The following is a 27,593-nucleotide window of genomic DNA, read 5'->3' as shown; positions in this document are numbered from 1 at the left end:
TTATGAGTTACTAAAATATATTTATCCCAAGAAAACGTGAGCGGAAGGATGAGGTGTTATTTGAAAGAAAAACGTATTATGTTATTCCCTGAGCTTAGGCATTTCTAGCTAGGTTTCTGTAATGTCTCGTGAAACAGAATTGGTCATGCGGCTGGAGCATGTTATTTGGTTAGTCAAGGTTGAATTTTCTATATTTATCTTAATTTATTACATTTAACCAATCAATGTGCTAGCTATAAGTTTTTCGAAAATCGAACAATAAAAAAATATTGACAGTTTAACATGGTATTTCATTCAAATAAACATAATTTATGTATTCAACAAAAACATTTTGTGGGGATTATGATGAACGATTTTAGGGGCGGTCTTGAGTGATGGGCACCCCTGTTTATGGAGGAGGTGCAGATTAAGTGTGCTCAGTAAAGCTGAGAGAAAAGTTAGTTTCGGTAGACACGATGTCGTAATTAAATACTCTGTCGGGATTACGATGTGGTTTGAGGGCACGAATGATATGATTTTTGGTGTGGGGGAGAGACATGATATGATTTGGGGGGATTGCGCCATTGGCCTTGGGGGGGGGGGGGGATGGGCACCCCTGTGTTACATATAGGCAGAGCTTTCCCAACCCCCGTTTTTGTCATTTACCCTGAAGTAAATTCTCAGTAATGATAAATTCAATAAAAACAAGATGTAACATATATACTCAGGGGTGCCTACATGGGGGCGTCATGGGAATGGGGGGGGGGGACAAAATTTTATAGTTTAGCTACCAATTCTATATATCTTCACACAAAAATGGGGGCATCGTTTCCTTTGATTGTCTTGCCATTGATTTTTAGTTCTGGGTGGTAGTTTTTCTTCTACCTGTGGGTGAACGCGGCAATTGAGTTGAAATGAAACACCACCTCTTATGCCTTTAGAATCCATTTGGAAAGGGGGGGCGTGCTGTTCGCATTAATGCAAGGTTAGTCAAGGAGACAAACTACATTAAGGATAAGGTTGATTCAGTACACTAGCAAGGGCAGTGAGCCTGAGCAGTTGTGCACGTTATATGTTAGCAGACATGAAAGTGAGCCGTGCTTTTTTATATAATTTATCCAATGAAAGGATTCGAATTCCATGCGTCTTTCAATTGTTGGCATCTCGGCCAGCGGTAAACCGTTCGGTGTTTCTCTGTGGTAGTTCCGAGTCGGCTCGGAACTTCCGACATGCGGACTTCAGTTTTAGGTTTCGATGGTTTCAGGTATGATTTGTTTCGCTTGTATGTGTTTAGTGTTGCCCACGAGACGAGACGAGACATGTCCCCTCTCGTCTCGAAAACGGGACGAGACATGAGACGGGACAGGCTTTTTAAAATTCAAGACGAGACGAGACTGACCACCTATCTCGTCTCGGACGAGACGATTCGTGAAAATTCTCATCTCGTCTCGAAAAAATATAAACAAAATAAGTAATCAATTGCAAATATTTATTTATTCGGAATAAAGCACTTTCTTTAGAAACCCAAATCAGCTTCTATTACATGAAAAAGGATCTGCAAGATTCCCCGCGAAAAATCCTAATTGATGACACGTTGTCCGTAACGAATTTGCCCAGACTTTAGCCTCGTGTCCCAGCTATCTTAACTTGCAAAATCCCTACCGCAAGAGTTCTCTTCCATTCATCCTTTGCGCAAAACGATATTGTTTACTACGGCCCTGTTCCAGCCATACTGGCGACAATCGTCATAAAATTTCTCGCCCAAACAGACCCTTCTTTCATTTGCGACCCTCTTCTCAAAATTCACAGCAGCCTCGAGTGCTTGTTGCAAACTCCAAAGATTTCGCACTAAAGGTAAAGTTCCAAGTGCATATAACACAGTGCCATGGAGGCACATTTACGGGATGTGGGGGAAAGGTCATTTTGGAGGCGAAGTGATCAGCACCAGACTCCGGCCGCTTTTGCCCTCCAGGATTGCCCCCATTGATATGAGGCTGGTGAGCCCAGGAGCTGCTTTATGCGGGGACAATGCGGGAAAATTCCGACCTTTATTCACCCACCCCGGGAATCGAACCCGGGTCTCCCGTCTGGCAGTCAGAAGCCATACCCACTACACCAGCGCTTCTCTAAAAACCTAGTATAAAGCTACTGCACTTAAATACTCTACTTTGACGTAAGGAACATAAAATTGCCTGAAGTCGTATGAGTAATAAGCGACATGCGACAGCAACAAGTGCAGCTTGGAAATGAACCCTCAGTAATAAATGCAACCTTTCGAACGGAAGCAACTCGTGTTGCTTTGTTGCTTGCGTGTCGTTCGGACTGGGTCGTTTTCTAATATCGTGCATAGCGTCGCATCTGTATGTTGGTAGTGCAGTCACAGTGAAAGCTTGCTTATAGACTAAGAGAGATTTACATCGAAGCGACACACGACCCGTAACACGTGTCGCTTTAGGATTTCACCAATTGAACGCAGGGGTTTTTCAGCCTGTTCCGTGTGTCTTCTGTTCGAAAGGTTGCATTGACTGACTACTGAAAGTTCGCCTGTAACTTTGGTGTGAAATCTTCCTCACAGGAAACTTTTCGAACCGAAGCGACACAACAAGCTGCACGTCTCGCTTGTCGCTTGCACGTTGTTCTGCTTAAGCCGTTTTTTGGATGCCGTGTATCGTCGCGAGGTTTGTTATCCGCGCATGCGCGGTGAATGCTTGTTTATAAACTGAAGTGTCCCTGTCGTTCGTTGCTTCAGTGTGATACTTTCGTGTCGCTTGTCACGTTCAACAAGCCACAGAAGAGAAGCGACAAGCAACATGTTTCGCTTGGAAACGAACTCTCAGTAAACGCAACCTTCCGAACCAAAGCACCACGTGTCTCTTGTCGCTTGCGTGTCGCTCAAACTTGGTCGAGTGTAGAGTAGCCTCGATCTGTTGGTACTGCCGGTGCGTTGAATACTTTTTACATTATTATTATTATTATTGGTACGTTTATCCTGGTACTTGCCCCCTAGACAGAAATTCGTGGTTGCGCCTCTGGTTGCGATATAGCGTAATTACAGAATAAAATCAAGTAAACGAAGGTAATGTAATATTCCAGTTTTTGTAATTGTATTCAATGAAAGTGTTGTTTATTCCAAGAAATAATAAATATTAAATATACTCCGTAGTTTTGGAAAGTTGTGCAAGGGTGTGAAATGAAAAATATCAGTGCCTTTGAATAATCTGTGATCAATGTGGCTGCGTCGAATGGACCAGATTTCAGTGTTTGAAAAGCTGTTAATTATGGAAATAGAATAGTTGATGTGAACGTTCTTGATTTCTTCAAGCATCTTCAGGTGAGGAGCACAATTTTGTATTTGTTTTCATTTGCTTTCATGAAAGTTCAAGTGAATTATTAAGATACTGTAATGAATAATCTCTTACATAGCTTAAATTCTTTTGTATTCTTGAAAAAACCTTGTCACCATTATAAAATAATAAAATAATTTAGAAACTTAGAATTTGTGTTTTAAGCCACTGTATGCACCTACAGTTTAAATTGCGATCTTACCCATTAAAAATAAATCAAAACAATTAAAGGAACAAAATAACAAAGAATAAATATAAAAACAAAGAAAACATAGTCATGCAGAAAAAAATTAATTAAGCTCGTGAAAGCAGCTAATTTATATATGTTGTAAACAGTGTACAGCACGCGACTGCTCACGTAAGTGAAATAAGCGCGCGTCCCGTAAGGACAAGCACCTAAAAGGTAAAAAAGGTAAAGTGTTCCCCTGTGCATAGCACCACGCCATGAAGGCGTATAGGGGGTGTGGTGGTAACGCCCCACACTTTCTTGATCCGGACAAGCACCTAGAAAAAAGAAATTTACTATCTTCTGCCCTTCGCTCAAATTTTCTGTGTACGTCATTGTGTCAATGCGACTCGACGCCCGTCGACGTTGATCGTGATTACTGTAGTCATAAATACTATATTTTCAAAAATATTTTTCATAGAAGGTGTGCAAAATGTGGTAAACTTCGAGCGAAACGCTAAAATTCCCTTCAAATGCTAAATTTGCATTGTTTCGCTTCTTAGTTTAAATGAAAACATGTGTTAAACACTTATCAGCGGCGGCGCCAAGATTAATCATCTAGGGGTGCTGAGGGAGTGCGGAAAGAAATTAGGGGGTGCGATGTTCAAAATAAGAAAAACATTAGACACGCGTGCGACCTTTAAAAACTGGTGGGAAGGGGGGTTGGGGGGCGAGGACAGTTAATTTCCCTTGGTAGATAAAGTTTAGTATAGTGTGGGAGCAAAATTAGAAACTGCTACCCTAATCGCCGGCAGTAAATTTTTGCTCCAATGTGAGGAAGAACAAGCGGAAAATAAACCGTTTATCAACAATGCAATAAAGAACAAAGGGGGGGGGGGTGAACATAACACATTAAGTTATAGACAATTATCGAAAACCACAAACATACCACTTGAAGAAACAAAAAGAAGAGAATATTCATAACAACACTGCTGACGAGAAGAAAAAACTGTCGCCAATACAGAAAAGCATATATATATGCACTTTCTTAAAAGTGCTTGTCTGTTGCATACGTAATAACTTCAGTATCCAACATTCGGTGGTCAATATGACGACATAACAGTTGAACGCAGGGGGTGCGGAAGAAAATTGAGGGGTGCCCAAGCACCCCCTCGCGGCCTCCTCTCGTCGCCCCTGCCACTTATAAGTAAAGCCCGGATTTTTATGTAATATCAACCCCTAAAATATGTACATAAATATGTAATAAAAATGTCTGAAATATGTAAAAAATATGTAAATTCATAATGAAATATGTACTATAAATATTTATTCCAAACGTTACTTCCTATTTTTGTTACATTTTTTCCTCACAAAGGGATATGTTTATTTCAAAAAGACTTACAAAAATTGAAGTTACAATATTAAAATGCTTACATTAAGTATTTTTTATGTTCTTATAGAGCAAATATATTAACCACAATTTGAATATATTCAATATTTAATATACAATGTCACCAGGTACCATTCAAAATGTTCAGTAGTAAATTTCGTTGCCCAAATTTTTCACTCAAAAAGCACTTACAAAAATTCAGGTTACCTTTGATCTTGGGGCAGGCACTGTATTTAATTATTTAACTTACAATATGTTACCAGGTACATTTCCAAATGTTCAGAAGTAAATGTTTGTCGCCGATCAGATAATATGTTCTTGTACGCAGAGAAACTTCTCTCCACGTCACAAGGAGTAACCGGAGCGTACTTCAGGAGGTGAATGTGGTCGGGGGAAATATCATTGGGAGGGTTAACTGTTTCACCATTGAGAATGCGGCTCACTGTAAATAAGCTGACGTAACCTGGGTTTCTTTCAGTCACTGCGTCAAATTTTCTTCGAGCTTTCTCTCCCACATCTCCTCCAACAGCAGACAGTTCCTTTCTTGCATCCTCATATATATCCATGGCTTCCAGGAGAGGAAGCCCAACAGTTTCAAGTTTTTTTATGCTTGTATCAATCCAACCAAAATTGCTGTTTATGTATGCCATACCGCAAGCAAGTTTGGTGCCCTTGAAGAGATTTTGAGCAGTGCGTACCGATACAGCTGAGTCCGCCGAAAATGAGTCAAGCACAGATTTCACTTCTTCAAAATGTTCGTTGTAAAACTTACTTGCCCGGATCCAAGTGCCCCATCTAGTAAGAATAGGTTCCGGAGGAAGTGGTACACCTGGCAATTGTTCCTTGTAAACTTGCACACGTTGTGGTGCCTTCAGAAACACCTTTTTCGTGGAAGAAATAAGTTGGTTGACTTCCGGGAAATTGCCTCTCACCTCCTCAGCAATGCGTTGGAGAGCATGTGCCAAGCAAGTAAAGTGGATCAAGTTAGGATAAAACACTTTAAGTGCCGTAGCAGCTTTTAACATGTATGACGCACTGTCTGTGAACATGAGAAGAAAACTCTCTTCTTGTACGCCATCCGGATACAACAATTTAAGACTGTCATTCACAAATCGTGCTATGGTGGAATGATTAGTACGCTCTAGAACTTTGCATGCAATGAGATGTGGTGTAGATGGAGAATCAGCAATTAGCGTTCCAACAGTGAAATTACTTACATACCGTCCCAAAGCATCAGTTGTTTCGTCGATGGAAATCCACACATAGGAACTGCCTACTTCTGCCCTAATTGATTCTAAAGTTTCTTTGTAGGAATGTGGAAGATATCGATTTCGAAGGGTTGACTCGTCAGGAAGTTTACGGCCACAATATTTTTCCAGCAAATCCCGGACCTTCGGTACTTGAATTTTATACCAAGGGATGTTTGTTGCAATCATTGCTTCGCACATTTCCTTGTAAAACACACTGAATGAAGAATCCTCTTGCATCTGGGTTAGTAAAACTTGCTTCTTTTCACTCCGTAGTTGTTTGTTTTTCACATGAAGTGAAGTGCGAACATGTTGATCTAATTGAGACTTCATAGTGCACCCAACTTTTTTATCGCACACTCGACAAAAAATAACTTTACCATCCGTAGTAAATGCATCATCGACTGCTATCCAAGATCGCAACTTTTGAGATAACGAGGAGGTAGACGGAGCCATTCCAGCTTTCTACAGCTAAAACACTGTTTAAATACTGAGGCAAGCTCTTCTTAAAACTCCAATGGTTAAAAGGAAAAGGCGACGAAATATACGAAATTCTACGGTTGAGTTAACAATACTTCATTCAAGATTTGTCGCAGCCGGCTGCAAAAATCAAAACGATCACAACAATGTACGGATGAAAGGTAAGTGCCTCTCAGCGTTGTACTTGCCGCCTTCCATTGTTGGTTCTCTTCGTTCGCTGTGTGTTGCTTGCCGCTCCATGTTACAAACTGGAAACTGAAACACTGTCGAATCTGGATGTAATTGTTACGATGTGGCGAATGTAAGTACAACGAAGGCAAATCGCACTTTTAATTTACTATATTTTTTTAGACCTGGAAATGGGGAGGGGAAGTGAGAAGATACTTTTTTAACTAGTACGCCAAAAGTTCATTGGATTTTCCTTTTAACGACTGTTTTATGTAAAAAATATTTCATATCTTAGGAATATGTAACATTTAGTAAAATATGTAAAAATATGTAATATAAAACTTCACTGTGACATCTCTACTGACGTAATTCGTCAATATATTTTAATTCCACGCTTGTACATATAAAGGAAAAATATGTAATTACATAGAAATCCGGGCTTTACTTATAAGCAATTTCGGGCAACGGTTAATGATTTTCCGTGTTATTTTGACTGCAAGAAGCAAGTTTTCTACCTAAAAAAGCAATGTTTTCTCATGCGATGCATCATTTGCAGGTGGTTTCAGTTATATTTCATTCATAACATGAAAACAAGCGAGAATCAATTAGCAACAACTAATGTCATTTTCGAATTCAGCACCCCAAAATGTATAAATTATGGATAATAGGTTTGTTTCTGTAAAAAGTTAATTCCAGAACAGTGTAATTAAAAAAAGTAAGCCCCCGCTCGGCTACGCCAAACATGGGAGTGAAATCAGATAACGAAACCGAGCTTTTCGGAACATCTGGAACCGAGACCAACACAAGAATGTTTTCTATAAAATCGACCAGAATTAAATAGAAATTAATGTTTACATCCTCATCTATGTGACTTGTTGTTGCGTATTAAAAGGGGTGTAGCTCCGTCTTCTTTGGTGTGAACGTAACCTGGGCGCTCAGCGAGAAACGTGAGCGCTCAGCTACTTGACGGCCAAATAGGCGTTGCTCGGCGAACGATGCTCACTTGATCGCTGAGCGAACTTGAACCTTGCTCGCCACAGAATATAGCGTTTTTGTGTTTCGATCTCGTGAGTCAAAGCGAAGAAGAGGAAAACTATGAGGATGGCGGGTTATCGACCAATGAGGAAACGAAATATCAGTGATGATATGATTAACGACTTGCGTTGCGATCAGAGGCGCAACCACAGGGGGCAGGGGACATTTCCTCCAATCTTGGACCGAAATTAGTTCTAGGGGGCAAGGGGGGCAAACATTGACGGCCAAGTGTACCTGCAGGGCCACAACTTCAAATTTTATGCAAATAAAGAAACTTTTGGTAAAATTTTCTTGATCGCTTCGCTCGCAATGCCTGCTTTTCTTAGACTTATCAAGTTCAGAACCGTAGCTAGGGTGGCGGCGGGAGTCGACCCTGGGCACCGAACGATCTAAATGAAAATAAGTTGTAAATTGATTTATTGATTTACGCACAGAAAGGCTAATCGGGATTGAACCTACAGTTTAAAGTGAGATCCGAACCGTGCCTCCACCGGGAATCGAACCCGGGACCCCTTGATTAAAGGGCGACAACGCTACCACTGCGCCATCGGGGAGGCCCTTTAAATGCGTGAATAATTGTTTTGAGGAAAGGGAGCGTGCACATTTGAGAGACAATTTATGTAATGTTTGCTGTTGGTTTATTGTGAAATGGATGAATTGGTTGTGTAATGTATTTAAATAATATATATTGTATATAATATGTATTAAAGAAACTTTGAATACGTACACAATTTAGTGTCCACGTCGCTCCATGTTGCTAATGTGTGAAACATATATCGTGCATGAAAGTTAATGTTAATGTTAAAAAAATAATAATAATATTTGGAATGCATTTATCAAGCATTTTCTGTCTTTCAAAAATAATGTGTGTGCTAATTTTCCATTATTAATGTGAAATTGAACGTGTTGGAAAATAATTCAAATAGTTTGTTGCTATGGAGACAACTTCTACCCCCTTTTTGCATAATTTACGAGTGTAATAACGTATTTGATACTACTACTACTACTACCACTATTACTACTACTAATAATAATAATGTTGGTCCCGGGTTCGAATCCCGGCGTGGGCATTTATGTTTGTGAGTGTCCATTCATTAATTTCATCATATCATCACTCGTCCCCATCTCCACAAATTAGCCAAAAGTGGCACAAAAGCAAAGTAAAATATAGCAAATCAATAATAACAATAATAATGTTATAATAATTACATTATTATTATTATTGGTACGTTTATCCTGGTATTTGCCCCCTAGACAAAAATTCGTGGTTGCGCTTCTGGTTGCGATATAGCGTAATTACAGAATAAAATCAAGTAAACGAAGGTAATGTAATATTCCAGTTTTTGTAATTGTATTCAATGAAAGTGTTGTTTATTCCAAGAAATAATAAATATTAAATATACTCCGTAGTTTTGGAAAGTTGTGCAAGGGTGTGAAATGAAAATTTCGACAGTTTTGTTCACATCAACTATTCTACTTCCATAATTAACAGCTTTTCAAACACTGAAATCTGGTCCACTCGACGCAGCCACATTGATCACAGATTATTCAAAGGCACTGATATTTTGATCAATGAGCAGGAGCACACAGCATCAAGTAAATGATCTGTCTGCTCAACGAGCGAAAATCTTGCTCAGCAAGCATCGCTCAGATACTTGACGGGCCCTTGGTTTGATTCGGATGCTCGTAATTTTCTATCTTCACCCAGCATGGTGAGGACAATTAATAAGCTACTTGAAAGGAAGTACTAGAGGAAACCAGAAAACAGCCACAGTGGGACTCTTATGTGTTTACCATGTGTATGCGCGTCGCCAGAATTTTTTGTAAGGAGGGGGGGCTCAGGCTATTGGGAAAACTTCATAAGCAGAAATAATCTACTAATTATTATTATTATTAGCGCGGTTATAGTTGTTATTTTAGAATAACTATTATAAACTAATAAACTAATTTTATTCCAAATTATTATTATTATTATTATTATTATTATTATGATATTGCTAATGCTTTTAATGAGCTTTTTCACAAATCTTTCTCAAAAATAAGTCATGTAAATTTTAAAAATATTAATCTTCATTCATAAACTAACTTAATTGATGTACCTGTTATTTTGGAAAAGGATGTAAGCAGGGCCGCCGTTAGGAAAAACGACACCCTGTGCGAACTATATTCGCGAGGCCCATGTACCGAGTGATCAAAAAGTCACGAATCCCATAGAGGGACTATAAAAGATGTTGGAAATGGCCACCATTCAGTTCCTCACACATGTGCACCCATTTGATCACGTTCCTGAAGACCCTCTGGAGTGTATCACTTGAAATGTTGTCACAGTACGTTGAATGTTCGTCTTCGGTTCATCCAAAGTGTGTTGATGCGTTACGTAAGGCGTAGACTTCAGAAATCCCCAGAGGAAAAAGTCCGGCGGAGTGAGATCGGGAGAGCTGGGCGGCCATAGTGGATGGCTTCGTAATGATGCGCCCAGGTAACACAATAGAAAACAAATTTTACATGGGTTGCGTGACTTTTTGAACACTCTTTATTATGAAAAGTGAAAATATCGACATCATCAATTTTTCGTAAAATTCTACATAAAGCAAACATGATGATTATTATTATGTAATTACGAGGGCAAATCGGAAAGTATCGCACAATATTTTTTTGCGCAAAAAGTTTAATATGTAACAAAAACCAAACAAATCACAAATGAACTGACATCTTTGACCTACTTTTCTACATAGTCACCAAGTTTCTCAACACATTTCTCCCATCGTGGTACCAGTTTCAATATGCCCTGTTCGTAGAAGTCCGTTTGGTTGGAGTATAGCCATCTGCGGACTGCTGATTTTACTTCCGCATCTGTCGCAAAGTGTTGGCCGGCCAGGAATTTCTTCATGGAACCAAACAGATGAAAGTCCGACGGTGCCAGGTCCGGACTGTATGATGGATGCTGGAGCACCTACCACCCAAATTCGGTGAGTTTCTTACGAACATTAGCAGCAACATGGGGACGGGCATTTTCATGAAGAAGTTTGACACCATCAGCATGAATGTTGCGGCGTTTGTCACGAAGGGCACGACGCAACTTAACCAAAGTTTTAATGTAGGCTGCAGCATTCACAGTGGTCCCGTGTTCATCAAAGTCCACCAATAACACACCAAACATGTCCCAGAACACTGTCACAAGCACTTTCCTTGCATATTGAGTCACTTTGAACTTTTTTCGTACTGAGGAACCAGCATGTTTCCACTCCATAGAGGCGCCCACGACTCATCACCAGTGACAATTCCTTTCAGAAAGTCATGGCCTTCTGCGGCGTAACGCGTTAAGTGATCCATGCTTGTCATCATTCGCTGGCCCTTGTGGTGGTCTGTCAGGTTCTTAGGCACCCAGCTAGCACTAACTTTACGGAATTTCAACGTGTCGTGAACAATGTCGTACGCCACACCATAGGAAAAGTTGAACGTATGCGATAAGGTTCGCAGGTGCGCACGCCGGTCGTTCGCAATTGCTGCCTCAATGGCGCGGATATTCTGCGGAGTTGAAGCTGTAACCGGCCGCCCGGAGCGTGGCGAATCACTAAGGTTCACACGGCCCTCTTGAAAGAATGCACACCACCTGGAGACATTGCTACGGTCCAGACAGTCGTCCCCCTACACGCCACGCAAGTCCCTGTGAATTTCACTCGGTGTATGCCCTTTGGCCCACAAAAATCGAACCACACTTCGCTGCTCTTCACACGTGGACGACAGTAACATGCGCGCCATGTTTGTTTCGTAGTTCAGGCTTCTCTCGCTAGAGCTGCACAGGAAAAAAAATACCCTCTGTGGTGCAAAGTTCAAACTCTCTCGTCGTGTAATTTCAGCATTCCAGCTGCAATACCTGGGGAGGAAAAAATATTGTGCGTTACTTTCCGATCTTCCCTCGTATTATCTAATATTATACCCACGTGCGTGTTCGTAGTATCCCCTTTTATCACCAATGAAATCTAAAATTTGACTCCCTGTATAGAGGAAGGTGACATCAAGGCAAACAACTTTTCTTAATGACTTTTGCTGATTGAGACCTTGTTTCTGCGCTATAAGCCCTAGAAAAAATATAATTTGTGTTTGCAGCCATGTACCGTAAATGTATTGTTTAAAACCGACGGTCACTCACTTGAGTCTAGGCTTCTAGACTCAGGTGAAGCAGAAGCAGAACTAATCTATCATCCAGTGCAAAAGATAAAATACACTCTTCCTCGCAATTTGTTCCTACATTACCATCTGGCTAAATTTAAGATCACCTCTGCCACTGGCATTCACAGCTGCGACTATATCACTAACACTAAACACCAGGATTTGGCCATTATTTTCGTTTATCGATCGTGGCGGAATTTGAAGCAAACTGTATTTAGAGGTAGTAACAATTTTTCGAAGGCGCTCTTCTGGCATTTTAAACCCCCCCTTTCTTTCCTTTTTTATAGCCTTTTGGAATCCTGATTAAAATTTGGTAGTGTCTACTGTGACGTTCTTTTTCTGCTGTAACCTCAAAAGAGAGATGCGCGTGGCAGCAGATTCAGTCTTTTGTTTTATCGTGATTTCATCATGCTATATATGCAATTACGTCTCTAACACGTACTGTGAAGTTTTAGCGATTACGTACACAAAAATGTTTTAAGGTTAGGTAACTTAGCATTCTTCTAATAATAAACCTAACTGCTCTCGTAGTTAGGGTAGGTTCTGTTAGCATTAAAATAATATCGCTAAATGCTTTCTAAAAAAAAAAAAAGTTCTAAATTACCTGTACATTCATTCCCACTAGTCATAAACTTGCATTTTTCTCGTCTTCATCTGTTCTTAAGATTTGTAACATCCTCTAAGCAGACGAATTACGTGGCAGGAACAAATTTGACGCTTTTCTTACTGTTGACACATGCGTGGCAGCAGACTCGGCCTTAAAATTTAGGAAATTTGTCCCGTTCCCTAGACATTTCATTTCCCATAATCGCGATTCTAAACACTCGCACGCACTACTGTCCCAAATAAGAATGACAAGGAAGGTAGAGAATGATTTCATTGACTTGAAACTATTTGGCACCTTTGGCATAGTTGTAGATTTGGAAATATCGGCAAACGCCCGCCCCTTCTCTGTGAGGGTTTCTCAGGAAATAAAAATAAAATATCTCCAGATCTTTATTTCTATTCATCTGAGGGGAATATACCGACCCAAGAGCCGTTGACAGTGGCAGCGTCGTCGCCTTGTAATCAAGGGGGCCCGGGTTCGATACTCGGTGGAGGCACATAGTGGTTCGGATCCCACTTTAAACTGTAGGTCCAGTCCCGATTAGCCTTACTGTGAATAAAGTGGACTTAAAACACCAATTCAATCAATCAATTCAATCAAGAGCCGTTGACCTGCTCACCGCCTCCCTTGAGAAGTCTGTTCATGAAGCCCCTTTTGGAAATGGATAGAGCTGTAAAGTTTGACGTCAGAAGGATGAAAGGTCGCCGCAGAAAATATATGCCTGCTTAGATAGTGAACCAGGGCCGTAGCCAGGCAGGGGCCATGGGGACTCAGCCCCCTCTGAAATTTGATAAAAACTGCATTATAAAATTTGTTTGCAGCGACGAGCGTGTATGGAAGCGTAGATAGCAGATATTATTTTGCTCAAGACTTGATAAACTTAAATTCAGAGAATAAAAAGAACAAATATCACATTCGTTCATGTGATTTACGACCCGAAGTGAAAGTAGCGGGAAGTCATTAGAATATTCTCTTGGCCTCAACTACGAGTGGGAACAAGCGGTGTGTGCAAGATATTGATAAAAGAACTTTATTCGTTGCATGATATTTCTACATTTTCTGTGTCCTATATTAACTTAATAACCCCCTCCCCCCACACACATAATACTGTTAAACTTTTGAAAATGGACTTACTTTATAAAGCCCCTGCTGATAACGCGTGATCTTCCCCCCACCCTGGAGATAAATTCTGGAAGCGGGCCTGAAGTGAAATATGCTTGTGTAATTTTTTTATTACATTCGTTTGTTTCTTCTGAAAAATAAATCTGTCCGCAAGTATATGTTGAAACTACTAAAATATAATTTAGAAAACCTGACACTTATTTTCCATGTTTCCTTACGACAAGAAGTAGCGAAATCTTATTGAAGAGACAAATTTGAGGTAGGAAATTGTAAATTTGCCCTTTATTTTTTCACGAGAGTGCTACGAGCGCTGTTTAAAATCTGAAGTGCTTCGAATATTACCCTATAAGGAAGTAAATAAAGATGGACACCAATCCTGTGTTGCGAATTGCACACCTCGAAAACCCCAAATGAAAACAGAATGAATAAAAATCTTGCAAACTGAGTGCTGTGCAGTCATAAGTAAGAGGCAAATGATTGACTGTTCTCAAACGTACGTACTTTGCGTCATTGTTCTGCCCCTGTAGACAAATTGTAACGATGTGCATGAATGATGGTTAGACGAAATTGAAGAAGGAACACTCAGAAAGAAACACCCATGCCCATAAATTTATGGATACTCACAATAAAATGAAATTAAACACTGAAGCCCAGGCCAGGATTTGAACCAGGAACTTTCGGTGGGGTTGACCGCTCAGCTACCTTGACCACTAAGGTGGGCTCATGTCTTAAAAGCACAATGACTGACTTTCTTACCAGATTTTGTGGGGTTCCCACCGGGACCGGGATCTCTCGCTCCAAAGCTAGAGCGCTTACCACTAAGTTACGAGGGATATATGAATGCCCTAGATAAAATTTTCTTGCAAACTTTGTGGGATGGAGAATTTTCATTTTGAAAAAAAGGAAACTGGATGTTTAGCACACAGATTACCACGCGCCACGACTAATGTAGACAGGTAGACAAAGTCATGTATGATTTATAACCAATGTATTAACCAATTAATCGTGTAGATGATGGCCTTGTGTCTTCATCTACTCGACTATTACAAATTATGACAAGTTGTTAAACTAAATTCACAAAGTTTCGCGGGGAAACACTAACAGAGCAAACGTAATTTGCAGTTTGCTTGAATTCTGAAGAATAAATATTATGAAGATGACAGATTGTTCTAAAAAAATAGTTAGTACATCGCGCTATGACGCCAGGGGTCCCGGGTTCTAATCCCGGCCTGGGCATGAATATTTGTGAGTGTCCATTCATCAATTTCATCACATCATAACTCATCCCCATCTTCGCAAATTAGCCAAAAGTGGCACAAAAAGTGAAGTAAAATAAAGCAAATCAATCAATAAATAAATAGTTTATTAATATAAGTTTATAATAATAATAATAATAATAGTTCTTATTTATACTATACAGTTTTTATTCCAATTGTGAAATTCTAGCCCAAAACCATACCCTACATGCCCCCTTCCCATTTAAAGAAATGAAGTTGGATCCAAGATGATTGTCACCAAGATGGCGGACGTTGTCATGACATGCACCAAAAAATTTCACCCTAGGCCTAACATATTACTACCATGACCAATTGCTGCACTCCCTTTCATTTTATAAGGGGTGGTCATGGACTTTTAACTCACCCTGTACAACGCTTTACGACACCAGGGGTCCTGGGTTCAAATCATGGGCTTGGCATGGGTGTTCTTTGCGAGTGTGCCTTCATGAACTTCATCATGTCACTATTAGTTAAAAGAGGCAGAAAAGCGACGCTAAGCAACAGAAATCAAATCCAATCATCCAATATACGTATATAAAGCCCCTATCCCACCACTGACTGACTGACTGACATAAATGTTCTCCATGAAGGAAGCCCCTGAGGCCAAAAATGCCCGATTACGACCCCCCATGAAATCGTCCCAAAAGACCGAAAAAATTAAGAAATCCCTTATTTGGCCCTTTTTTAAGGGTGAAAATGACCTTTTCACGTCCTTAGCAACCGTTTCCATGGCTTTTCTCTTTTTCTTACACTGTTTCCTTCAATATATTACCTAGGTATATTTCTCACAGATCACACACAGATGAATGAACTCCTGCTTTTGAAAAGGTGCCTGAAACAAGGGTGATATCTACATAAGAAGACTCAGATACAATTACGCATATATTGTTATACTCAATGCGAAAATATCTACATCGTGCTTGTTTTAACTAAATGTTTAGGGGTATAATAAGAGGCAATCCTTTAGAGCTTGGCGTGCTTGTTGTTGTCCATGGAAACGGACGTTGCTAGGGAACTTAAAGAAAGTTTATTTTCACCGCGAAAACTACTGTAAGGGAATTATGCTAGACTTATCGAATTTCAAAACATAAGCATCAAAATTTATTGCAGAGGAGGAGAGGTAGGAATTTGATGGGAATGACGGAAAACAATTACTTTTAAATTACGTTTAAAAATGTGAAAATGACAAAAGACGTAAATACTGCTTTTCTAATATAGTGTCGCTATTCAATTCGTTTATATGAAATATCTAACTATTTTGAAACGGACAATATTTACTCAGTTTATTATTATGAAAATAGACAATAAAGTGTTGAATATTTGTACAATATTAGGGTACACACATAAAGTTAATTTCTAAACTTTTCAAATTAGCTAACTTATACACTTGTTCCCCTTCATCCAATACAACATGCAGATATTTTCAAAGTCATTAAGATCATTGAGGAACCCCATCTATAACGTGATTGCGTCCACGACGTGGCCGAAGGTTATGCATGCGAACGTACCTACATACAAGACGTGGCCACACTTAGTGGCCAAGTGGTTAGCACATCGCGCTGCGACGCCAAGGGTCCCGGGTTCGAATCCCGGTCGGGCTTGGTTGTTTGTGAATGTCCATTCATCAATTTCATCATTTCATCACTCATCCCCATCTTCGCAAATTAGCCAAGAGGCACAAAACGCGAAGTAAAAAATGTACGCGAGTCAATTCAAATATAGGTCGTCACGCTTGTTGGCCATCGTTGGTGAGGTGATAGTATGCTTCGGCCGCCTTTGCAAAACAAATCAAAACTTCGAATTTTCCATAATTCCCAGAATAATAAAACTTTAAGAAAAGGTCATGCAACATTTTTTGCAGATTCCCCCGAAGAAAAAAAAACCGTTGGAAAATTGTTTGATTTGGTTTATTTTACTTCGATTTTCTGCCGCTTTTGACTAATCGCGAAGATGAGTATGAATGACGATATGATGAAATTGATGAAGGGACACTCACAAACGCGCAGGTCCAAACCGGGATTCGAACCCTTGAACCCTGGTAGTGGCTTAAGACAGGTTTTATATGGACATGTTAGATCAAAGGATATTCCCTCTAACAAGGAAGGTTATTTATGTGTCCCCCTCCGATTTCCATGAAACTTGGAAGGTGTACAGAGGGGCCCAAAGGAAGAAATACGTGTTTTTTGTTTCGGCTAAAAAACGATTTTAGGGGGCAAAACCTCATATAATTTGAACACGCACAGCACAGAACTGTAGGATTGTCGGTACCAAACGCAGTGCAATTGTAGAGAGATGCCGAATTCATAGACACCGTTGTTCCCGGATAGGGATGGGCATAACAATAGACGGACCAGAGCAGGGTAACGGAACATCAAAATAACCGCACACAGGAATCATAACCATATCAAGCATGACCTAGATATCATATAGGTGATATCCATAGCCAAGGATACAAGAGGATAGTTCCACAGATGAATACCAGAAAGTAACACGAAACAACGTTATGGTAACCGATCTGCCAACACAAAGTAAAGACAAGCACCCATTCATCACATTGAAAACCGCTCCCATTGTTGCTTCCAGGGTGTCAATGTACATACTCGTCACAGTAATGGTACTCCTAAAAAAAAAATTGATTTAACCATAATGTTCGGTTACACCATGCACATCTGATTACTGCACTGCACCACAAACATCACATATTGGATTACAGTCACCACCAAAACGGAATGCCACCGGATTCTCAAATGGAGGTGGTACCCACTCTTATACCGTGCGTATTGGAAGACGTGTCGAAACCTGGGTGAGGACAACTGGTTATGTGTGAGTGATTGTAGTTTGATAATGTTATTGCATAGGTGGAGATTAATGTCACTGTGTAGTAACAGGACAAGATCGAAAAACAGTCGCACGAAATTTTTCCAAATCCTACATCTTTACACATCTAATGGTTGGAGAGTGCCAGTCAATCCTTTAGGTATTGTCAACAGAGTAATGTTTTTGTCCCGTGGTGCCACCTCTCGCATAACAATATCACTATGTCCACTCCACGAATCCAATAGCAGAGCACCGAAATCACCTGTGTTTGGGAAGTACACCTCCTTGAGCCATGTCTTAAAGTGATTTGTTGTCAGTTTCCCCGATGTAGAGGCTTCAATGAACACATTTGCTGGACGGAACAGTGTTCGGTTGACATAGGGTCCAAAGGTACCTTCAGGTTCCTTCAGAACAACGAAGAGAGGAGACAACACCTCTCCCGCGGCCGAAATAATTGGTTGAATGGTGTAGCTGTGTGTTGTGGATGCAACAGATTGCACGATAGTTTCCACTTTCTTCATTCCCTTAATAGCTAGGGTGCGACCACTGTGTATTTTTAAATTAAAACCACTTTGATCAGACTTAAACACATTTCCGAGAGAGTACTGTGCAATACATCATTTAACAGTATTCACAAAGCCGTCACGTTCGTTCTGAACAAGTTCCCACTTGCCAGCAGATGTGCGTGTAAATGAATTTGGTGACCTTCCGGGAAATGATGTGATGTGCTTTCTTGAATTTCCAAAGCCAAAACCCTGACGCTGTAAACCGAGGAATGTCCAATTCAGCTTTAGCTTGCAGACCCCATCTCCGAATATCAATATCATGAATCAGAACCTGTGCTTGCACGGCATCACTAAAGTTTTCTAAAACGTATTTGGAAACCTGACACAGCTTTTCTTTCCGTGTTCCTCCTGCACGTACCTGCTCTTCCCATCTTCGTAGTTGCTGTGTTGAGGTAACCTTCTTATACTGATTTTGCACGGTGGTCAGAGACAAACGTCGCTTCTGTCCAGTCCTCCAAAAGTCAACTGCTCTTCGTTTATATCCAATGGATACAGTATGTGATGAACAATGGTCGGTATAGTCTTCTTGCATGTCATCATCTGTATCTTCCAAAGCGTGTGCATACGTATCGTCTTGCTGGTCAAAGTCCAAGGAAGTAGCAAATTCAACGGGATCTTCGGTACATCTTTCAATGACGTCCTTCATAATGTCTGCGACATATGCCTCTACTGTTAAAGGAGATGGGCTACTGGCATTAAATGCCTGTATTAAAAGTGTGACCACATTCACTACATTCAACAAGGTACCTCCATACAGAACGATTGTCCTTATTTTCATCTGTGAGCCTTTATATACGGGGTCACACATACGGAATTTGGATTCATGATGTCTTATCATACATACCATCCCACTACAGCACACCTGATAATTGTGTTTAACTGTGGCCTCCTGGCACCATTTCATGTTTCCTTACTCTTATCTCCTCTGCTTGTGAGGTATCTCCTGACAGACTGCCCATAGGTGATACGTCGTGGTGGGTGCGTTGCACATGATTTGTGTCAAGCATGTATCGCGTGTTATGTAACGCATTTTGTCACGTTGTATGCTTTCGCCTGGCATATTTGCCATTCTTCGTCTCGTCGGTGATAGCTGTGTGTCCCAGTGACATGCACTTCATATCTCAAATGCTCCACTTGAGTATCTGCCAATTTTTTTTTTAGCCAAAACAAAAAAACACGTATTTCTTCCTATCTATACACCTGCCACGTTTCATGGAAATCGGAGGGGGACACAGTGGTCAGATCCCCACTTCAATTTGTCCTCATCTTGACATTAAAGGGGAGGTCTTGCCCCCTAAAACAGTTTTTTAGCCAAAAGTAAAAAACAAGTATTTCTTCCTTTGGGCCCCTCTATACACCTGTTACGTTTCATGGAAATCGGAGGGGGACACAGGGGTCAGATCCCCATTGCAATTTGTCCTCATCTTGACATTAGAGGGGAGGTTTTGCCCCCTAAAACAGTTTTTTAGCTGAAACAAATAATACGTATTTCTTCCTTTGGACCCCTCTACACACTTGCCAAGTTTCATGGAAATCGGAGGGGGACACAGGGGTCAGATCCCCACTTCAATTTGTCCTCATCTTGACATTAGAGGGGATGTTTTGCCCCGAAAAGCATTTTTTAGCCGAAACAAAAAAACACGGATTTCTTCCTTTGGGCCCCTCTATACACCTGCCAAGTTTCATGGAAATCGGAGGGGACACAGGGGTCAGATCCCCACTTCAATTTGTCCTCATCTTGACATTAGAGGGGAGTTTTTGCCCCCTAAAACCGTTTTTTTGCCGAAACAAAAAAACACGTATTTGTTCCTTTGGGCCCCTCTATACACCTTCCAAGTTTCATGGAAATCGGAGTGGGACACTTAGATAACCTGCGTTGTAAGAGTCAAGAAGAGGCAATGCTTTTTTCTAATATTAATATCCTAAAATATTAAATATTATAGTTTTAAAAATTATTCTACATGTATGTTGTTATTGTGGTGCAGATATTTATAAACATGTGGCCACAGGTGTGGGCTGAATCCATGGCAATATCTACACCCATAATAAACGCTTAACATTACAGACAGAGCAGCGACCATATTTTAGGAGTATAGAAATGGGATTTCTTTCACACTCAAAACTAATATCTAATAAATATGAAATAATAAAATATATCTTCTGAACATTTATTTATTTATTTATGACTTTGTTCATATGTTGAAGTTAAGGCTCTAATGCCTTCTCTTCCATTTAACAATTAATTACTTTATTCATTATTATGCCAATGAAAAATGAAAAAAATATAAACAAAAAATAAAATAAAACCAATAAAGTTTGTATACATGCGTACACACCATAGATTAATCATTAGTTACAGTGTTCATTATTTATTTTTAATAGCAATGAAAAATGAGAAAAGATATCTGAAAAAAATGCGGGAGTACTCTGGCTGAGATTCGAACCTGGGACCTCTGGCATCATGGCACGCTGTGATAACCACTCTGCCATGGAGACTGCCATAATTAAATATAAGGGAAATTCAATTTGTAGACATAGACACACACACATACATACATAACAGAGAAGGCAGTTTCTTGGGTTAAAAAGTCATTCATTATCAACCGTGCCAGGTGCATCCGGAGTTTTATTACTGTGGAAAGTTTGAATCAAAAGATCTAATTTTATGGCAGTTGATGTTGTCTGAACATTAGTGATATATACTGCTCCAGTTGGCCATCCAATCCTCCCCCATTAAAAAGCATGCAGTAACTAACACTTAAGTGGTGCCCTTAAATTGTTGAGACTTTTTTTAATCTCCAAAAATGTAGATTAAACAAAGAATTGAGGATATCATAGGAATTTGAAAACAAAGGAGAAATATATGTTTTTCCACCATCTTGAAATGCTTTGACCTATTTTTCTCAAATGCAATACCTGATCAGCAGGGTGCGAAATCATTAAAGACTGGTGGGGAGAGAAAGATCTTAATCTACAACCCCCCCCCCCCCAACAAACATATTTGTAAATTACATGATATACATATTTATAATGTTATTAAAAGTAAAAATAAATTACTAAATTAAAAATATATTATTATTATTATAATTACATAGAAATAAATTAATTGTTACTTTTATGTATATCAGATAATATAAAGTAGCAAACTAAGTCCTTTACTCACTGGTTAAAGATGTTAATAAATTATGAAATAGTTGAACTGGTTTTATTATGTAGACGTTTTTATTTAGTTAGACTTTATAGTTATTTTTGTCTTGCATTCTTGTTTCACTTTTATTGTGCATATTGATGTAGATTTGTTAATGATCTCTTGAGAGAGAGAAAGCATTCAACGCTCACAACCACTCTACTTTCTGTGTTTTCGATTTGAAATTAAAAGTGATTCCTTATATTTTGCTTGTTATAACAAAAACTCTCCCCCCCTGGAAATTTTTGGTGGGGGGATTTTTTATGCCAAGATTATTGGTGGGGTGAAATCCACCCGTCCCCTCCAAAATTTCATAACCTGCTGATCAGCCATCCAAGGTGTCTCTTGCTACACGATATTTAAGCTTGGAACTTTTCATGTTGCTACAGTTATTATGGTCACAAAATCCGTGTCCTTTGAAATCATTCATTCTGAAAGTACTGGGATTTTCAATTTTTTCTGCAAAAATTATGTAAGTTATGCAAAGTGGGGAAAACGAGTATCTTGTCTGTTATTTTGAAACTTTCCACCCAATTTTACTCAAATGCAATACTCTTCCAGTCATTCACAATAAGCAAAATTGCACTAACTTTATGGCATCTGTTTCGCAACATTAATGAGTTTCCATGCCCCTATTAAATAATGCATTATATGTCAAAGCTGATGACGTAACAATGCTATGAGTTGCGTATCATAAGTTTAAAAAATCTAGCTTACAGAGAGATTTGAAGATGTCAAAAATGGTCAAAAAGTGACATGTGTGTATCGTGTGTTATTACTAAGAACATCTTGAAGGAGCATGTACATCTTCGTGTTCTGCTACTCAAGATTGATGCATAAAGCGTGGCCCGGGCTCCGATTCCACCATAAGGGTATCCTAAATATTGCAATTTCCTATCAGAAAATACACTTATATACATGGTGCTGCCATACAAAACCAGCAGACTTTAACATCACATAGAACAACAACTTGTATTATGACATTCTGCTAGTTGAGGCCTTTTCCTGATGCTACAAGCCACCAAAAACATGCAGTTCTCTTTCTCTTGTGTATGCAACTATGTTACATAGATTCGGAGCACCACGGACATTTATTTTTTCTGTGTGAAAACAACAAAATATTTAGTGTGCTAGGGAGATTGTGTAAACAATAATGGCAGGTGCTTCCCTCTTAAATTTGAATACTTCTTGACAAAAGTTGTGAAACCCTTCTCTAATGCTTAAACACAAAATAGGCCATGCAACATGTGTATGTGGTGATGTAAGCATAAGGTAAGGTATAGAGGTGTTAAGTCCTACAATGTACTAAACATGATGAAACTTTATGGAAGCATTAACCTCTTTAAGTGTGGAATTTTCTGAACAAAAATATGTAGCATGTCAGCATTTATGTACTTCAAGTTTATGCAGAATGAATCTTTCTGGTGTGGAATTCTTTGAAACAAGGGTAACTCAATGTCCATGTCTCACAAACCTCATTTTTGAGCCATATTTTGATTTTGTTTTAAACACAAACTACACCACATGATAGCAGACAACTTTTCTTACATCTGACTTACATTCTCTTTCTCCTTTTTCTTTTGGGGTGTAAGGGGTGACCTTCCACGTAGTACAACCAATTGTCAACCTCACTTGCACGTAGTACACCCTGGACTGCAGACTAACGAGGCTCTGGTAACTGGCCTTATGGTCAGTATAATTCTGTGTGTTTTCCTGTATTTTGTTGATATATGTGCTGAGTGCCACTTTACAGCCTTAGCTTTTAACCAAAGTCAGAAAATTTTAAGATTTTAGTTATACGGCATTACAGTTATGTATTTGTTTATGGTAAGGGGCTGGACCCCGTATAGTGTATCGGGTGTAAAATAGCCTAAGTGCTGACGCACCCAAAATTTATGTTCAAATTCGAAATTCAAATCCTTTTTCTTTTTTAACTTTTTCTCTTCTTCTTCATATTCTTCCTCTTCTGCTTCAATTGTGCAATTGTCTGAAAGAACGTAGTCTTCTTTTTCCACATATTTCTTAATGTTTGTCGTAAAGGCTAATTTTCCTCATGGATGTAGATCAATAAGTATACATTCCAAGCCTTTCATGTTCACAATGTATGCTTAAGGCATCTAGAACCACTAACATTTGTATCTGTGTTTATATTTTATCCATAGCATGATAAAGGCATGTATGTCAGGGTTTTTTTATTTTTCAAGGGAGTATGTCATTTCAGTATGTCTGGAGCTGTATCCTTACCTTCCAAATTCCATCAACATTCATGGATGCTGGAACACTGTATCTTTGCAACTGTCAAGGTTTGGAATACACATATACCATTTTGTAGATGCAACTAAGAGAAATACCCTTGCAAACTTACCTCAGTCCCCCCCCCCCCCAGATGCATATATACAGTATTTTAATAATGAAATTTTATTTACATGGTATGCTTTTAGAATGATCTCTTACCAGATAAGGAACAGCTTAAGAACTATAGCAGAAGAACCAGAATATTTTAATGTAAGTGCTTATAGCACCTCCCAAATATTATTGTGATTAATGCAATTTCCTTGCAATGAAGGGATCAGTGGTTCAGTGTCCAATGGGAGTACATTACAGTGGTATGGGTCCCATTTTGAAGCAGTAGGCTCATTCTTAATTAACTATGTTGGCTTAAAGTGGATATAGAAGCATGTTTGCCACAGCAAAATGCCAATGCAGATTTCTTACCATCAGATGTAATAATCGAAACTATTATTTCATTTTATACATAAATAAAAATAATAATAATTTTTAATATATTAATAAAACACAGACAAAACATACTAAAATATTGATAATTCCTCGGGAGGCTGGACAAGATTTTGGCATAAAGAATGGTAAGCACTGCTGCGTTGATCAGTTGCCATCCAGATATCAAAGAATGAATATCATGACAGCACAGCTGCCAACTTGTCTTAACTTTTCCAACAGGCTTTTTACCTTTTATCATGTTTGAAATCCTTTTTCTTTTTTACTTCTTCTTCTTGCTCTTCTGCTACATTTTTTTTTACTACACCTAATTGATTTTCATGTTCTCAATGTCTTACCTGCAGTCGAATCTAGTCAAAGCAAACACAAGGCATATTAAATACACCTTCCGCACTGCAACGACACACTGCTGATGGCGAATATGTACAGTGGGATCCACTAGTAATTCTCGGCAAATTGTCCATGACTATTTTCATTAATTTTTCTCTTACATCCTGTGTGTTTTTAAGAGATGGATTTTTATGTATGCTGGTGCAGAAGTTGCCAACAGCTTGTTTTGAGTTTTCTTTTCATTCTTGAAGCTCTTATTGGATCAAATAAAGTGCACTAACATGGTGATGTACAATTTTCACTGTAATACTCATGGATCCCACTGTACACCATCCTCACTTAAGGGGTTAAAATGTTCCTGGAAGAAGCAAGTATCTGGGAGCAACCCTAGTGAGAAAAGACAGCTGGAGAGCAGTGATATGTACACATACAAATGGCAGAAATTGTGAATATGTAAGTCACTACCTTGACCCCTCCTCCCCCTTCCTTCCACATGCATTCACAGTATGTTGCAATGCAGCTTTATTACGTATTTGTGATAACCATAAATTGACAAAAATATTACTTAGATGTGTTTTTTCTATTTTCAGACATGCAAATGCAATATCCTGGACAGTGGGTCTCAATGTACCACATACCAATGAGAAGAAGAAAAGAACGAGAGAAAGTGAGTGAAGTGTGGAAGACTTTCTTTGTGAATCCTCATGAACCCAACAGTGTGGTTTGCAGATTGTGTGGGACAACTCTCAGTTATGTTGGTGGAAGCACCTCGGGAATGAGAAACCATCTTCAAAATAAGCACAGGCAAAAAATACGTTCCGAATCTCGTGCCAGTGACTATCACCCAACTGTTCCAAATGTATCCCAGTTACCTTACCATACAACAGGGTACCCATCAGACAATGCATTGGATGGACAGCCAACACATGACTCTCCATCAAGTTGCATCGATTCGCCCTCACACATGTTGCAGTTAGGTCTAGGCTCCAGAAAAGTAACGAAGGAACTGGCAATCATGTGTGCAACAGACATGTTACCACTAGATGTTGTGAGTGGAAAGGGCTTCCGGTGGTTCCTTCATCTGCTTGACTCCGGATGTCAACTTCCGGGTGAGCAAGAAGTTCAAGCTGCTGCTGCAAGTTTGTGCCAGACATTGAAGGTGAAATTGAAGCACGAATTACTACACAAACCTTGTTCCCTTTCTCTGGAATTGTGGTTTGGACCTTCGGAGGACAAGCATTGCCAGACTCATAGACAGTACCTTACTATTACGGCTCACTTTTTTACTGATATTTGGGAGAATGTTGCTCGGGTTTTAGGAACAATGCAACTACCATCAGACTTAAGTAAAATTAGTGCAGAACAATTGGTGAAAGATATCCGAGAAGTGTTATCTGAGTATGGTGTATCGGACTCTCAATTAGTGTCAGTGTTGTATGTCCCATCAAAACTTCTTGACGAGTGTATAGATATTTTGAAGTGGCCTGTGCTTAAGTGCACTATTCATACCTTCAACTCTTGCTTGAACAAAGTGCTAAACATTCCAGATATTTCTAAAATCTCAAACGCTTGCTATAATATAGTTGACTTACTAAAAGGTAGTGAGCAATTGCATTTTCAGCTTTTCAAAATTGATATTCCGGAAGATAGCCCAAGTGTTGAAAATTGCTCACATCATGTTGCTCCTGCAAAATGGAAGACATGTTTTAGTTTTCTACAAAAGATTTACGATAATAAAAATGCTATTGTGGATGCATTACCTATTAACAAGCAAAAAGAGCTTGCAGTAGTTGGTTTTTGGGAAGAATTAGAAAATATTGTTCCAGTATTTGAGCAATTAAATACAGCATCAGAAGCTCTTACTGTTGAGAAATTCCAACCATTATCCTGTGTTCTTCCCATAATTTTTAGCCTCATAAACAGATATCTGAAAGTTAATTCTAGTGATCATTTAACAGTGAAAAACATAAAGGTTATTATACAGAAGGAACTAGAAAACATGTTTAATATCAGAAGTTCTGAATTAGGACAATCATTACTTGCTTTGGCATCAGCCTTAGATCCTCGTCATAAAGCACTTCTGTTCCTAACCCTCAAGCAGAGAATAAAAACCCAAGAGACTTTACAGGAGATCATGAAGAAGAAACTGGAAAAATATGTGGAACGATCGCAGTCTCCTCCCAGTGGACCAAGCTCAGAGAACAATAATGGAGATAGGAAAAGGAAATCAACATTATGCAATGGTGAAATGACACCAAAGAAAACCAAGATGGAAGTTCTGCTGGAAGGCCTGTTTGGTTACTCAATGCAAGATGCCTCCACCGATGGGGGCAATGATCCGATGGCAGAAATGGTTCTCTACTTTGGTGAACCAGTCGCACCACTTTCACAAGAACCTACCATATGGTGGAAAATACACGAGTCCAAATATCCATACCTTGCTCAGCTGGCGAGAAAATTTTTGTGCATACCAGCATCCTCAGTGCGTCGGGAAGTAGCTTTCACAGAGGGAAGCGATATTCTCTCACGCTTAAGGTTAGCCATTCATCCTGACCATGTGCACAACCTTGTATTTCTCAATGCAAATTTGACTTCATCAGATCTTGAAGAAATGGGGTTTGAAGTGGATGGGAATGAAGACGACACAGGAACTAGTTGCGACACAAGTGAATTGGAAGTTCCAAAAAAGGAACCTTTGTACTTAGTGAATTTTGAAAAAGACACATGAGAATATTTCTTGGCTGTGAAAATCCAGTTTGTGATTCATTCGTTACAATATATAAGCGTATAATTACTTGGAATTGATAACAATTGTTCAATCCTACATTCTGCAATAACTATTGTCCACATGCCTTGCTTACATATTTTATTTTAACAAAGTTTTACACATATGGTCAAAATATATCCGCGTGTTATTTTCATGTTAAATTGACATGCTGAATTAAACTGCTCAAGTGAAGGCAATATAA

General features: G+C 39.3%; 1 protein-coding gene across 1 annotated transcript in view; it reads left to right on the top strand.

The window, feature by feature from the left end:
* LOC145991988 (E3 SUMO-protein ligase ZBED1-like) overlaps positions 1-27,593 on the top strand; it is a 39,047-nt gene extending 11,454 nt beyond the window's left edge. Inside the window, exon 2 of the mRNA XM_083127978.1 lies at positions 25,215-27,593. Coding sequence (XP_082984104.1) covers positions 25,215-27,352 — 2,138 coding nt within the window. The 3' untranslated portion in view covers positions 27,353-27,593. The remainder of the gene's footprint in view (positions 1-25,214) is intronic.

This window comes from Lepisma saccharinum, chromosome 9 (assembly GCF_977018435.1).
Source record: "Lepisma saccharinum chromosome 9, izLepSacc3.1, whole genome shotgun sequence".
In the NCBI taxonomy this organism is placed as follows: domain Eukaryota; kingdom Metazoa; phylum Arthropoda; class Insecta; order Zygentoma; family Lepismatidae; genus Lepisma; species Lepisma saccharinum.
Note: the sequence above shows the minus strand (reverse complement) of the source record. Positions and strands in the feature narration are given on the sequence as shown.